Raw genomic sequence first — 13,033 nt, 5'->3', positions numbered from 1 at the left:
GTTCTTTTACATTTGCTGAGGAGTGCTTTACTTCCAACTATGTGGTCAATTTTGGAATAAGTGTGATGTGGTGCTGAGAAGAATGTATATTCTATTGATTTGGAGTGGAGAGTTCTGTAGATGTCTATTAGGCTCGCTTGGTGCAGAGCTGAGTTCAATTACTGGATATCCTTGTTAACTTTCCATCTTGTTGATCTGTCTAATGTTGACAATGGGGTGTTAAAGTCTCCTATTATTATTGTGTGGGAGTGTAAGTCTCTTTGTAGGTCTCTGAGGACTTGCTTTATGAATCTGGGTGCTCCTGTATTGGGTGCATATGTATTTAGCATAGTTAGCTCTTCTGGTTGCATTGATCCCTTTACTATTATATAATGCCCTTCTTTGTCTCTTTTGATCTTTGTTAGTTTAAAGTCTGTTTTATCAGAGACTAGGATTGCAACCCCTGCCTTTTTTTTGTTTTCCATTTGCTTGGTAGATCTTCCTCCATCCCTTTATTTTGAGCCTATATGTGTCTCTGCACATGAAATAGGTCTCTTGAATACAGCACACTGATGGGTCTTGACTCTTTATCCAATTTACCAGTCTGTGTCTTTTAATTGGAGCATTTAGCCCATTTACATTTAAGGTTAATATTGTTGTGTGTGAATTTGATCTTGTTATTATGATGTTAGCTGGTTATTTTGCTCATTAGTTGATGCAGTTTCTTCCTAGCATCAGTGATCTTTACAATTTGGCATGTTTTTGCAGTAGTTGGTACCTGTTGCTCCTTTCCATGTTTAGTACTTCCTTCAGGAGCTCTTGTAGGGCAGGCCTGGTGGTGACAAAAATCTCTCAGTATTTGCTTGTCTGTAAAGGATTTTATTTCTCCTTCACTTATGAAGCTTATTTTGACTGGATATGAAATTCTGGGTTGAAAATTCTTTTCTTTAAGAATGTTGAATATTGGCCCCCACTCTCTTCCGGCCTGTAGAGTTTCTGCCAGGAGATCCACTGTTAGACTGATGGGTTTCCCTTTGTAGGTAACCTGACCTTTCTCTCTGGCTGCCCTTAACATTTTTTCCTTCATTTCAACTTTGGTGAATCTGACAATTTTGTGTCTTGGAGTTGTTCTTCTCAAGGAGTATCTTTGTTGCATTCTCTGTATTTCCTGAATTTGAATGTTGGCCTGCCTTGCTCGGTTGGGGGAGTTCTCCTGGATAATATCCTGCAGTGTGTTTTCCAACTTGGTTCCATTCTCCCTGTCACTTTCAGGTACACCAATCAGATGTACATTTGGTATTTTCACATAGTCGCATATTTGTTGGAGGCTTCATTCGTTTTTTTTTACTCTTTTTTCTCTAAACTTCTCTTTCACTTCATTTCATTCATTTGATTTCAATCACTGATACCCTTTCTTCCAGTTGATTGAATCAGCTATTGAAGCTTGTGCATTTGCCACGTAGTCCTGGTGTCATGGTTTTCAGCTCCATCAGGTCATTTAAGGACTTCTCTATGCTGGTTATTCTAGTTAACCATTCGTCTAATCTTTTTTCAAGGTTTTTAGCTTCTTTGTGATGGTTTCGAACTTCCTCCTTTAGTTCGGAGAAGTTTGATCATCTGAAGCCTTTTTCTCTCAGCTCGTCAAAGTCATTCTCCGTCCAGCTTTGTTCCATTGCTGGCAAGGAGCTGCATTCTTTTGGAGGGGGAGAGGCACTCTGATTTTTAGCATTTTCAGTTCATCTGCTCTGTTTTTTCCCCATCTTTGTGGTTTTATCTACCTACCTTGTCAGTCTGCTCCTACTGGTGGGTGCCTCCCAGTTAGGCTACTTGGTCTTTGGTGATGGTGACGTACAGATGGGGTTTTGGTGTGGATGTCCTTTCTGTTTGTTAGTTTTCCTTCTAACAGTCAGGACTCTCAGCTGCAAGTCTGTTGGAGTTTTTGCCGGAGGTCCACTCCAGACTCTGTTTACCTGGGTATCAGCAGCAGAGGCTGCAGAGCAGTGAATGTTGCTGAACAGCAAATGTTGCTGCCTGATCGTTCCCCTGGAAGCTTCATCTCGGAGGGGTACCCTACCGTGTGAGGAGTCAGTCTGCTCCTACTGGTGGGTGCCTCCCAGTTAGGCTACTCGGGGATCAGGGACCCACTTGAGGAGGCAGTCTATCGGTTCTCAGATCTCCAGCTCTGTGCTGGGAGAACCCCTACTCTCTTCAAAGCTGTCAGACAGGGACATTTAAGTCTGCAGAGGTTTCTGCTCCCTTTTGTTCAGCTATGCCCTGCCCCCAAAGGTGGAGTCTACAGAGACAGGCAGGCCTCCTTGAGTTGTGGTGGGCTTCACCCAGTTTGAGCTTCCCTGCTGCTTTTTTCACCTACTCAAGCCTCAGCAATGGTGGGCACCCCTCCCGCAGCCTCGCTGCTGCCTTGCAGTTCAGTCTCAGACTGCTGTGCTGGCAATGAGTGAGGCTCCATGGGTGTGGGACCCTCTGAGCCAGGCATGGGATATAATCTCCTGGTGTGCTGTTTGCTAAGACCATTGGAAAAGTGCAGTATTAGGGTGGGAGTGACCCGATTTTCCAGGTGCTGTCTGTCACAGCTTCCCTTGGCCAGGAAAAGGAATTCCCTGACTGCTTGCACTTCCTGGGTGAGGCGATGCCTTGTCCTGCTTTGGCTCATGCTCAGTGGTCTGCGCCCACTGTCCTGCACCTACTGTCCGACACGCCTCAGTGAGATGAACCCGGTACCTCAGTTGGAAATGCAGAAATCACCTGTCTTCTGCGTCGCTCACTCTGGGAGCTGTAGACTGCAGCTGTTCTTATTTGGCCATCTTGGAACTGCCCCTGACCATTTGTATATCTTCTTTTGAGAATTGTTTATTCATGTCCTTAATCTACTTTCTGATGAAATTGTTCACTTTTTTTCTTGCTGATTTGTTTGAGTTCTTTATAGATTCTGGATATTAGTCCTTTGTTGGATGAATAGATTGCAAAGATTTTCTCCTATTCTGTGGGTTGTGTGTTTACTTTGCTGATTGCTTCTTTTGCTGTGTAGAAGTTTTTTAGGTTAATTAAAATCCATCTATTTATCTTTGTTTTCGTTACATTTGCTTTTGGATTCTTGGTCATGAAGTCTTTGCCTAAGCCAGTATCTAGAAAGTTTTTTCTGATGTTATCTTCTCAAATTTTTATGGTTTCAGGTTTTAGATTTAAGTCTTTGATCCATCTTGAGTTGATTTTTGTATAAGGTGAGAGATGAGGATCCAGTTTCTTTCTTCTACATGTGGCTAGCGAATTATCCCAGCACCATTGTTGAATGGGGTGTCCTTTCCCCACTTTACGTTTTTGTTTGCTTTGTCAAAAATCAATTGACTGTAAGTGTTTTGCTTTTTATCTTATCTGGAGTCTCTATTTTGTTCCGTTGGTCTGTATACCTATTTTTATACCAGTACCATACTGTTCTGGTGACTATGGCCTTATAGTGTAGTTTGAAGTCAGGTAATGTAATGTCTCCAGATTTGTTCTTTTTGCTTAGTCTTGCTTTGAATAGTAACAGCCAACCTTTATTAAAAGATCACTATGTACCTGGCATTTACCTAGACATTTTTGATTTATGTTAACTCAGCTCTCACAGCAACATTGTAAATTGGTGTGATAATATCATAGAGTTGAAGTTCATGTGGCTAGTACATTGTAAAGTCTAAATTTGAGCCCAGATGTGTTACTCCAAGGCCAATGCTGATTCTTCTGGGATACACTCTTCTCAAATGGCAATTCTAATCTTGTTGGCCAAGCCCTTGCCCTTGCCCCTGCAGCAGAATCATATGCAAGTTTATTTGATTTAACTGCCTATGATAGTCCTCTGTTATAATCCTCAGGGAGTTAATATAGTTAATTACTTGTTATTTGATTTTCAGATGCCTATTAGTAGGGAAGGATTATGCTAATGTATTTACTTACCTAATTAGGATTTAAAATGGGGACACAAGGCAGGAAGGAGAAACCAACCACTTGAGCTGTTATAGAGAGCAGTGTAATTTTGCTTTCGGGGTTTATGCAGCACTTCCCCCATCTCCTGCCCATGTTCTGGATGAAGGGAAAGGCTTGGGAACAGACCTCAACAGAGACCAAGCAGTGTGACATTTCATCTGAATGTGGAGTCCATCTCTGGATGCATCAGTAGGAGCAGAGGGGAAGGAGCAAAGGAGGGGAAGTTTCCACCAATCTCTTCCCTGGTGACCTCCCAGTCAGCACAGTGGGCTTTATCTTGGATAGCACTCACCACTGTCATGTGACAAATGCTGGATACCACTGGGGAATGCTTAGCCTGGAGAAGAGATGGTCTTCTTCAAGAGGACTGCGTGAAGGAGGAATTCACTGCTTAAAAAACGAAATATTAACCACACCCACCCCACCCTTCTGCCCCAGAAATCTTCAAAAGGACCTTTAAATCCTTGAAATCCTAAGAACTGGCAGGTACTTGGGCCTTTGAATGCCCTTTCCCACAATGTCTGCTCATCCGTCTCAATGTTATATACCTTTCAAGGTCAGTACCAATCCCCTAGAGTTCCTGGCCCCACAAGTGGACCTGTTGAGTCATTTTTAGCATCCTCCCATACCCTTTGCCAGCACAGGTGATTGGACAGCATTCTGTTGATTACCAGTGATAGCAAATCAAGCTCAGGCTGGCTTGAATAAAGCATGTCATTTACTGGCTTGCAAAACTGAAGGGTTCTGGTTCTTTCTCAGCCCCATAGCATCCCTTTGACCAGCTTCCAGCCCAATCACTCTTACCTTGGACCCTGGGTGATAGGAACTCACATGATGTCAGCAGGACTTGGGCTTCTTGTGTCTCTGAGCTGTGCTCTCCTGTCAAATTTGCGTTTCATGGCTTTCCAATTCCACCCTCCAGGTTCCAGCCCTGTGCAAGAAAGAGAGTCTCTCCCTTGGAAATGGCATGGAAATCCTGGGTTTTTGTCTCATTGGTGCTGACAGAGTCATGTGCCCACCTGAAGCCAACCATTGTGTAGGAGGATGTCATGCTTTGATTGGTTAGACTTGAGTCTAACCCCATGGTCACCCTAGGAGGCAGGGATAGAGTTCACACTGCAAAGTGCATAGACTGAGAGGGAGGAAGGATGGTTTCCCATTTCCAAAAAGAAGGTGAATAGTCACATGTGGCCAGAAATACATGTCCACCAACAGTGGGCAGTTAGTGGTCAGAGTGGTCAGAGATGTTATATCATTGGTGAACAAAGGAACCGTGTTTACCTAAAGTTCTAGTCTGCTACATCACCAGGGTCAGATCTTGTATTATGGGCTGAGTCTTGAGCCCCCAAATTCATATGTAGAACGCCTAATTACCAGTACCTCAGAAGGTGACTGTATTTGGAGTTAGGACCTTTAAAGAGGTGACTAATTTGGGGTGAGACTGTTAAGGTGGGCCCTGATCCAATCTGACTGGTGCCCTTATAAGAAGAAGAAATTTGGACACACGAAGAAACACCAGGGAGGCACAAGTACAGAGGAAAGGCCATGTGAGGACACTGGGAGAAGGGGGCTGTCAGCAAGCCAAGGAGAGAGGCCTTGGGAGAAACCAAACCTGCAGAATCCTTGGTCTTGGACTTCCAGCCCCCAGAACTATGAGAAAATGAATTTCTATTGTTTAAGCTCCCCAGTTAGTATTTGTTATGGCAACTCCAGTAGATTAATACACCCTGAGTCTGAGAAAGAGAAGCAGTAGCCACCACTGGGTGTGAACACCTTTGCAGAGTTCTGTGTCTTATCCCTCATAGGGTATGTGGGATAGATGGGGAGGGCTGTGAGTGACCTCAGTTATAACTTGCCTGCCTTGGCTCTGGAACTGGACTGAAGAGCAGGGACAAGCCCAACAGTTAAAGCAGTGAGAACAGTGGGGTTGTAAACATTCTTTTGCCATGTCCCATGGATAAATGGACATTAAAACCCAACATGCACACAAGTATATAGAACAGAACTGAAGCAAAAACCTCAGGAAATAAGGTGCAGCCTTTCTATATGCAATGCACATTGATATCTCCTATTATATTTTCATTCATTTTAAAAATGCTGATTATGGGCCCCTACATTGATTCATAGCTCACCAATGGGTTACAGACTGCGTTTCGAAAAACACTTCTCAGACTCTCCCAACACTGTCTTGCTTTCCTCCCGGTACAGCTCGGAAGGTGCTGCTGTGTCCTGGGGTCTTCGAAGTCCCTGCGTATTCCTTCACCCTGCAGGGTTTTTGTTCACAGCATTTATCATCACGTGGGATGATGAAGTCATTTTATTGATCATTAGCATAGAAAACACCTGAGGGTAAGGGCTTTTTTTGTCTGCTTTGTGTAGCCATTTCTCCAGCACCAAAGCAGTGCTTGAAGCACAGGGAGTTTGTGCAAGAGTTGTGAATGAATGGAGCTGAAACTCCTGGACTGGAAGACACTACAGATGACAGTCATCCATCGGAACATCAGCAGTTGGCTTGTCAAGGAACTGTAGTTCAATTCCCATCTGTCCCCTCTCCTGGGCCTACCCTGGTCCATGGGGACTGGAAGTTCACTTTCTGCCCCTGACACTGCTCCAGGGAGACAGTGTCTCAGAGCTGGCCTGGACCCCTTAACCTTCTTCCTGCCCTTTTGACAAGCCCTGTCACTGCTTACCCTTGAACTCTTTCCTGCCCTCAGTACCTGGGCCTGGGGCCTTTTTCATGCCTAGGCCACCTTCTTCTTGCCCTTGTGGTGCTACACTGCGGAGTCCTGGGAGGAGGGTGCTGTAAGCCAGGAGTGTCCCAGTGAATCAGTTGACATTCTTGCTGTGGCCTCTGGTTCAGTAGCTATATGGCCTTGGCATGTTTTCTCTCTGAGCCTTGGCTTTTTCATCTGCAAAATGGAAAATAATCATCAATCTCTTGCAAATCTGCTGTAAAGGTGAAAGGTGGCAATGCATGTGTGGTACCTATGCTTACAAGCTTTCCTTTTCCTTCCTCCAGCATTATAGTGCTCTAATATAAAATGACACAACAGCTAACCTTCAGTCTGTAGATTCAGATACAGGATGTCAAACCTGAGTTTAACTCTAGCACTTAGAGTTGTTGGGGACCACAGGTCAGATCCACTGGAGGCAGGTGGGAGTTTGAGTAATAGTCTCTTACTCAGACCTGGAGTCAGTACAGCAGAGTCTGCTGCCCCCGGGCTCCAGGGGCTCAGACCTGTCTCTATGAGCCTATAATAGTCCAGGTTCTCTAGAGAAACAGAACTAATGAATAGTTTATCTATCTATCTATCTATCTATCTATCTATCTATCTATCTATCTATCATCTATGTATCTATCTTCTGCCTATGTATCTATCTATGTATCTATTATCTATCTATCATCTATATGTCTGTCTATCTATCTAGAGATGTATTAGAAGGCATTGGCTCATGTGGTTATGTAGGCTGAGAAGCTTCAAGTTGTGCAGTTAACAAGCCGGAAACCTGGGAGGGCCAATGGTGCAGTTCCAGTCCAAGCCTGAGCCCAAAGGCAAGAGAAGACCTGCATCCTGGCATGAAGAGAGTCAGGCAGAGAGGAGCTGCTTCTCCACAGGAGGGTCAGTCTTTTTGTTTAATTCAGTCCTTCAACAGATTGGATGAGGTCCACTCACATTAGGGAGGGCCATCTGCTTTATTCAGTGTATGGATTTAAGTGTCAGTCAAGTCCAAAAACACCCTCACAGTCACACCCAGAATATTTGACCAAATATCTGGGCACCCCATGGCCCAGTCAAGTTGACACATAAAATGGACCAGCACCAACACTCCATTATGGTGCTTTCCTGTGCCCGTCCAGTTTCTGACTGATCTCACCCTGCTTCTGGCTCAGTGTCATCTCATTCTCCTCCTTCTGCTTCCCCATCCCCAAATCCTGCCAAGCCTTAACCTGTCTACTGCCCCGAGGATATTTCTGAGGTGCTCTCTGCTGCCCCCATGTGGCCCCTGAAGGCAGACCTTTTTCCTGTCTCATGTTTGTCAAGGCCAATAAGTTTACGCAAACCCATTCATTTATACAACCACTTACTCAGTCTTGATTTATGGAAGGCCTGCTCTGGGCTTGGCACCATTGAATTCTTACATCAACCCTGAAAAGCTGGTGCTTGCCATTGAGAAAGTTGTGACTCTGTGAGGTTAGGTAAGCTAGAAAGAGCGCGACCAGGGCTCACTTCACATTGCTTTGCTATATGCCAGGTGCTGCAATGGACACTTCAAAGGGCATTGAATGAGGCCTCAGAAAGGAGAGTCCCTGTCTGTGTCATTGAAAGGGCAAGAGGAGAAGTCTGGCTGGTTCGCTGCCTGAGCCTCGGTGGCTGTGAAGCTGGGTGGCGGCCACCTGTTGTATCTGGGAAGACAGTGTGGCCTCCTAAGGGGCTTATATTTTCTTTGATAAATGGTTCTGGTGCTGAAAAAAATAACTTGGAAACCACTGTTGTGAAAGATTGGGAGCCCCTGAAGAATTTTAAGCAGGAAAGCAACATGATTACATTTGCATTTTAAAAAGAGAGACAAAGACAATTTAGTATAAAAATAAATCTCCTTAATCACATCATCACAGCAGAATAACTTTCCTCTGGGTGCATTCTTTCCCTGCCTTGATCACATGCGGGGGTTTTTACACAGTTGTGAAATTCACCACATTCGATTTGCGTTCTTCTTTCTCACTCAATTGTACATGTCCTCCAGTGGCCTTCCTAGTGATCCTCTGGAGTGGCAGCCTGCTATGCCTTCCCAGTCTTCCTTCACTTCTTCGTTCTTATATTGTGGGGTATTCACCCAGTAGCACTATGTGAGTGATAACTACTATTATTATCATTTAAATTGCATCTGATTTTTCAGTTTTATAAATGCCATAAAAACAAGTGTACTTGACCCCAGAGTTTTTTCAGTCCCTTATGGACTTTTCTCTTGGATATATTCCTACCAAAAGGATCCTGGGTCAAAGATCCTAAATGCTTTTTTAAAATAAATGTTTTAATAGACTTTAATGTTTGGAACAGTTTTGGATTCACAGTAAATTTGATTTGAAAATATAGGGAGTTTTCATATATCCCCTGCCCCTCGACATGCACGGCCTTCTCCTACAGACAACATAAAAATCCTGCACCAGAAGGTACATTTGTTACAATCAATGAACCTACATTGACACACCATTACCACTGAGAGCTCATAATTTACACTGAGGTTCACGCTTGATGTTGTACATTCTATGGGTTTTGACAAATGTATAAAGACATGTATCCACCATTATGCTATTGTTGAAGTCAAATAAAATATGGAGATGAATCTCTAAATTTAAAACAATTTATTTGGGAAGCAAGAATTGCAGTTTGGGGTATACTCACATACTGGTTGGTCTTTGGTGTGTCTCAAGAACGAAGAGAAGGTTGAGATTTTTCTTAGCAATAAAAATGTTGTAGTTTTGAAAGAAAACTCATCAGCACTTGAGAAGCTTTTGGGAACTGAAAACTGATCGGTGAGTGACAGTGGGAGGTGAAACAAGTCTTAGAGTCCCAGCAGGTCTCTTCAGCAGCTACTAGGTAAAATTGGTCTTAGGGTTACAGCAAGTCCTTTCAGTAGTTGGGCTGTTGGAAAAATTTAATTCTTGGAGCAGGTGCTATGTGCCCCGAGTTCATTTTCTTCCTGGTTCCTGGACTCTGATTTAGTTGGATATGACAAGAATTACTCAATTTGTATAACCAGTTTTCAAGCATCTTACAGAGTAATTTCATGGCCCTAAAAATCCTCTATGCTCCACTTATTTATTTCTCCCTGCCTCCAAACCCCTGATCTTTTTATGCTTCCATAGTTTTGCTTTTTCCAGAATATCATATATCTAGGATCATACAGTATGTAGTCTTTACACACCTACTTCTTTCATCTAGTAATATGCATTTTAGACTCTTCCATGTCTTTTCATGGCTTGACAGCTCATTTCTTTTTAGCACTGAACAATACTGCATTGTCTGGATGTAACAGTTTATTTATCCATTCACCCACTGAGGGACATCATTTGCTTCTAAGTTTTGGCAATTATGAGTAAGGCTGCTATAAACAGCTGTGTGCAGGTTTTTGTGTGGACATAAGTTTTCAACTCCTTTTGGTAATTACCAAGGAGCATGATTGCTCGATTGTACGGTAAACATATGTTTAGTTCTATGAAAAACCACCAAACTGTCTTCTAAAATGGCTGTGCCATTTTGCAATCCCACCAGCAACGATTGAGAGTTCCTGTTGTTCCACATCCTCACCAGCATGGTGTTGCCAGTGTTCTGGAATTTGGCCACTCTAATAGCATTCTAAATGCTTTTTTACGCACTAGCCTGCTGAACAATGTCTCTCCGTTTGTGGTGGAGCTGAGCTCAAAACCAGCACGAGCCAGCACCAGCCTGAGGATTCTTGGTCCATGGCCACATGGGGACATGCTACATCAGGAGAGTGGGAGGTGGCGGACACTGTGCTCTTCCCTTCAGATCCCCCCTCAGGCCAACTCGTTCACCCCCAGCCCCAACGAGGCCAGATTCTCCCAGATCCTAGCTGCCTTCCTCATGAGTAACTGTTCTCAACTGGAGGGAAATGGCTTGCCCAGGGTTAGGCTGGCAAGGGCATCCTGAGACCAGGACATGTTGATTTGGGAATACAAAGGAAAGGTCAGCTTCTCCCTCTGCCTGGTCCTGCATTCCTCATTCTGTATATTGGACCTCAATATCACTCCTGTATGGACTTCTGCAGACTTCTGCCTGCCCAGAGTCTGTGTTCAGGGAACTCACCATCAAGCAGTGAGTGATTCGACCTGCTATCCTCTCCTAGCGGGGATACAGCCTCAGTCTCCCAAAGAACAGACTTGACGAAGGTGGGCTGGGGGTATCCAGTCTCCCCTTTTTCAGGGGGCTACTCCTTGAACACTTTCTTGTGCAGCAATGATGCCAAAGCTAAGACCTTCCTGGTGAGAAGAGACAATGTTCTGGGAGCGCATGTAGACAGAAATGCTAAATGAATTTAAAAAAAACATGGAGTTTTGGGGCCAAGGTTTTGCTGTGCCTTTTGGTAAAACATACATCATGGAAAGTGTGAGGGTTTGGGGTGAACAAATCTTGTTTCTGTCACTTTCAAGTGGTGTGAGCTTTGCCCTGTTGAGTGACCTGTCTCTTGCTCATCTTGGCAATGGCAATGACAATGCCGTCTTCAGAGTATTCCTGTGAGAATCAGAAGAGCCTTACGTGTTCTGTGAACTACCTGCATAAAAAGGGGCTCAAAAACAGCTCTTTTACTCTCTCTTTTCTGTTCATGTCCTAGGGTTTGGCCCTGTTTCTAGTATAGTGGAAAATAATATCCTAGGTGGGCACCTAGAGGAAGTGTCTTTCTCTGGAGCTCTCCTGGAATTGTGACTACGGATAATGTTTTCATTCTGCTCAGAGTCCCCCGGACAGTGTCTTGATCATGCCCTCCCCTTCTGCATCTTACTTCCAGCAGGTGGAGAGTAAGCCATACTTTCATGTTGAAGATTACATCCCAGCAAGTCTGATCGAGAGGATGACCGTTCTACGGGTCCAAGTCGAAGTCTCAGAGATGCACCGGCTCAGCTCTGCACTCTGGGGAGAGGATGCTGAGCTGGAGTTCTTGAGGGTAAGGCCTTCCTGACCTGGAGAGAGGTGTTGGTCTTCAAGGGAATGCAGTCAGCAATCCCCTCTGGAGCCTTCTCAAGCGGCCCAGGTGTGTGCAGACTCACAAGGAGGCACGAGCAAGGGTGGAGCTCTAAGAGGGAGGGAGGGGCAAGGAGAGGCTTCTGGAAGCAGCTGGCATTGGAAATGACGCCAAAGAGGGTAGGCTTTAGTGAGCTGGGGTGAGTGTGGTAGGGCTTTTATTTATTTATTTATTTATTTATTTATTTTTGAGACAGAGTCTCGCTCTGGGATTACAGGTGCCTGCCACCATGCCCCACTAATTTTTGTATTTTAGTAGAGACAGGGTTTCCCCATGTTGGCCAGGCTGGTCTCAAACTGCTGACCTCAGGTAATCTTGGCCTCCCAGAGTGCTGGGACTACAGGCGTGAGCCACTGTGCCCGGCCAAATCTTAGATCAGCATTCCAGACACTTTCCTCCAAGCAGGGAGACCACGTTTCTTTTTTTTTTTTTTTTTTCTTTTATTGAGACAGAGTCTCGCTCTGTCTCCCGGGCTGGAGTGCAGTGGCCAGATCTCAGCTCACTGCAAGCTCCACCTCCCGGGTTTACGCCATTCTCCTGCCTCAGCCTCTGGAGTAGCTGGGACTACAGGCGCCCGCCACCTCGCCCGGCTAGTTTTTTGTATTTTTTAGTAGAGACGGTGTTTCACTGGGTTAGCCAGGATGGTCTCGATCTCCTGACCTCGTGATCCGCCCATCTCGGCCTCCCAAAGTGCTAGGATTACAGGCTTGAGCCACCGCGCCCGGCTAGACCACGTTTCTTATAGTTGACACATGGGACAGCAGTAGTACAAGATCAGAGCTTGAGCCAGAGAAAAGCCGTTGCAAAACCCCAAGTTTGCAGCCCTCCAGGCAGCAGTCCTCAACACAGCACAGCTGCTGTGGCCTGTGCACAGGGGTACAGCTTGAGCCCGCTGTCTCTTCACCAGCGGGGCAGAAACAGTGGCACTGCAGTACCCCCGTGTGGGCACACACAATGATGAATAGTCTTTGCTACTCCACAACCTCCCCTTGCTGTGGGCCAGGCACTGGAAAATGGAGACAAAAAAGCATATGCTCTTTGTTCCCAGGAAGCCCCACATCTTGTGGGGAGGATTGCGGTCTACCCACAGGCGCACAACTCAATAAACGCTCAATGGAACAAGAACAATACCAGCTACTCTATGTCAAGATGTGGGGACCAGGGAGGGAGTGGCTACTGTGCCTGTGCAGATACAGCTGGGGGGCAAGTGAGAGGACACTCGCAGCTTCCCCAGGACAGGATACAGGCTGGGCCATTTGATTGGGGGAGCAGTTTTAAAAGGAAGCTAGGAGATTTGTATATTTCTCTG

General features: G+C 45.1%; 1 protein-coding gene across 1 annotated transcript in view; it reads left to right on the top strand.

Annotated features, from left to right (window-relative positions):
- The window catches only part of FRMPD2 (FERM and PDZ domain containing 2), a 128,193-nt gene that overhangs the window by 58,581 nt on the left and 56,579 nt on the right, over positions 1–13,033 (top strand). Inside the window, exon 13 of the mRNA XM_011950350.1 lies at positions 11,491–11,646. Within this exon, the coding sequence (XP_011805740.1) occupies positions 11,491–11,646 (156 nt within the window). The remainder of the gene's footprint in view (positions 1–11,490; positions 11,647–13,033) is intronic.

This window comes from Colobus angolensis, unplaced genomic scaffold, assembly GCF_000951035.1.
Source record: "Colobus angolensis palliatus isolate OR3802 unplaced genomic scaffold, Cang.pa_1.0 Scaffold306, whole genome shotgun sequence".
Classification (NCBI taxonomy): domain Eukaryota; kingdom Metazoa; phylum Chordata; class Mammalia; order Primates; family Cercopithecidae; genus Colobus; species Colobus angolensis.
The sequence above is the reverse complement of the archived record's forward strand: the minus strand, read 5'-3'. Positions and strand labels throughout refer to the sequence as shown.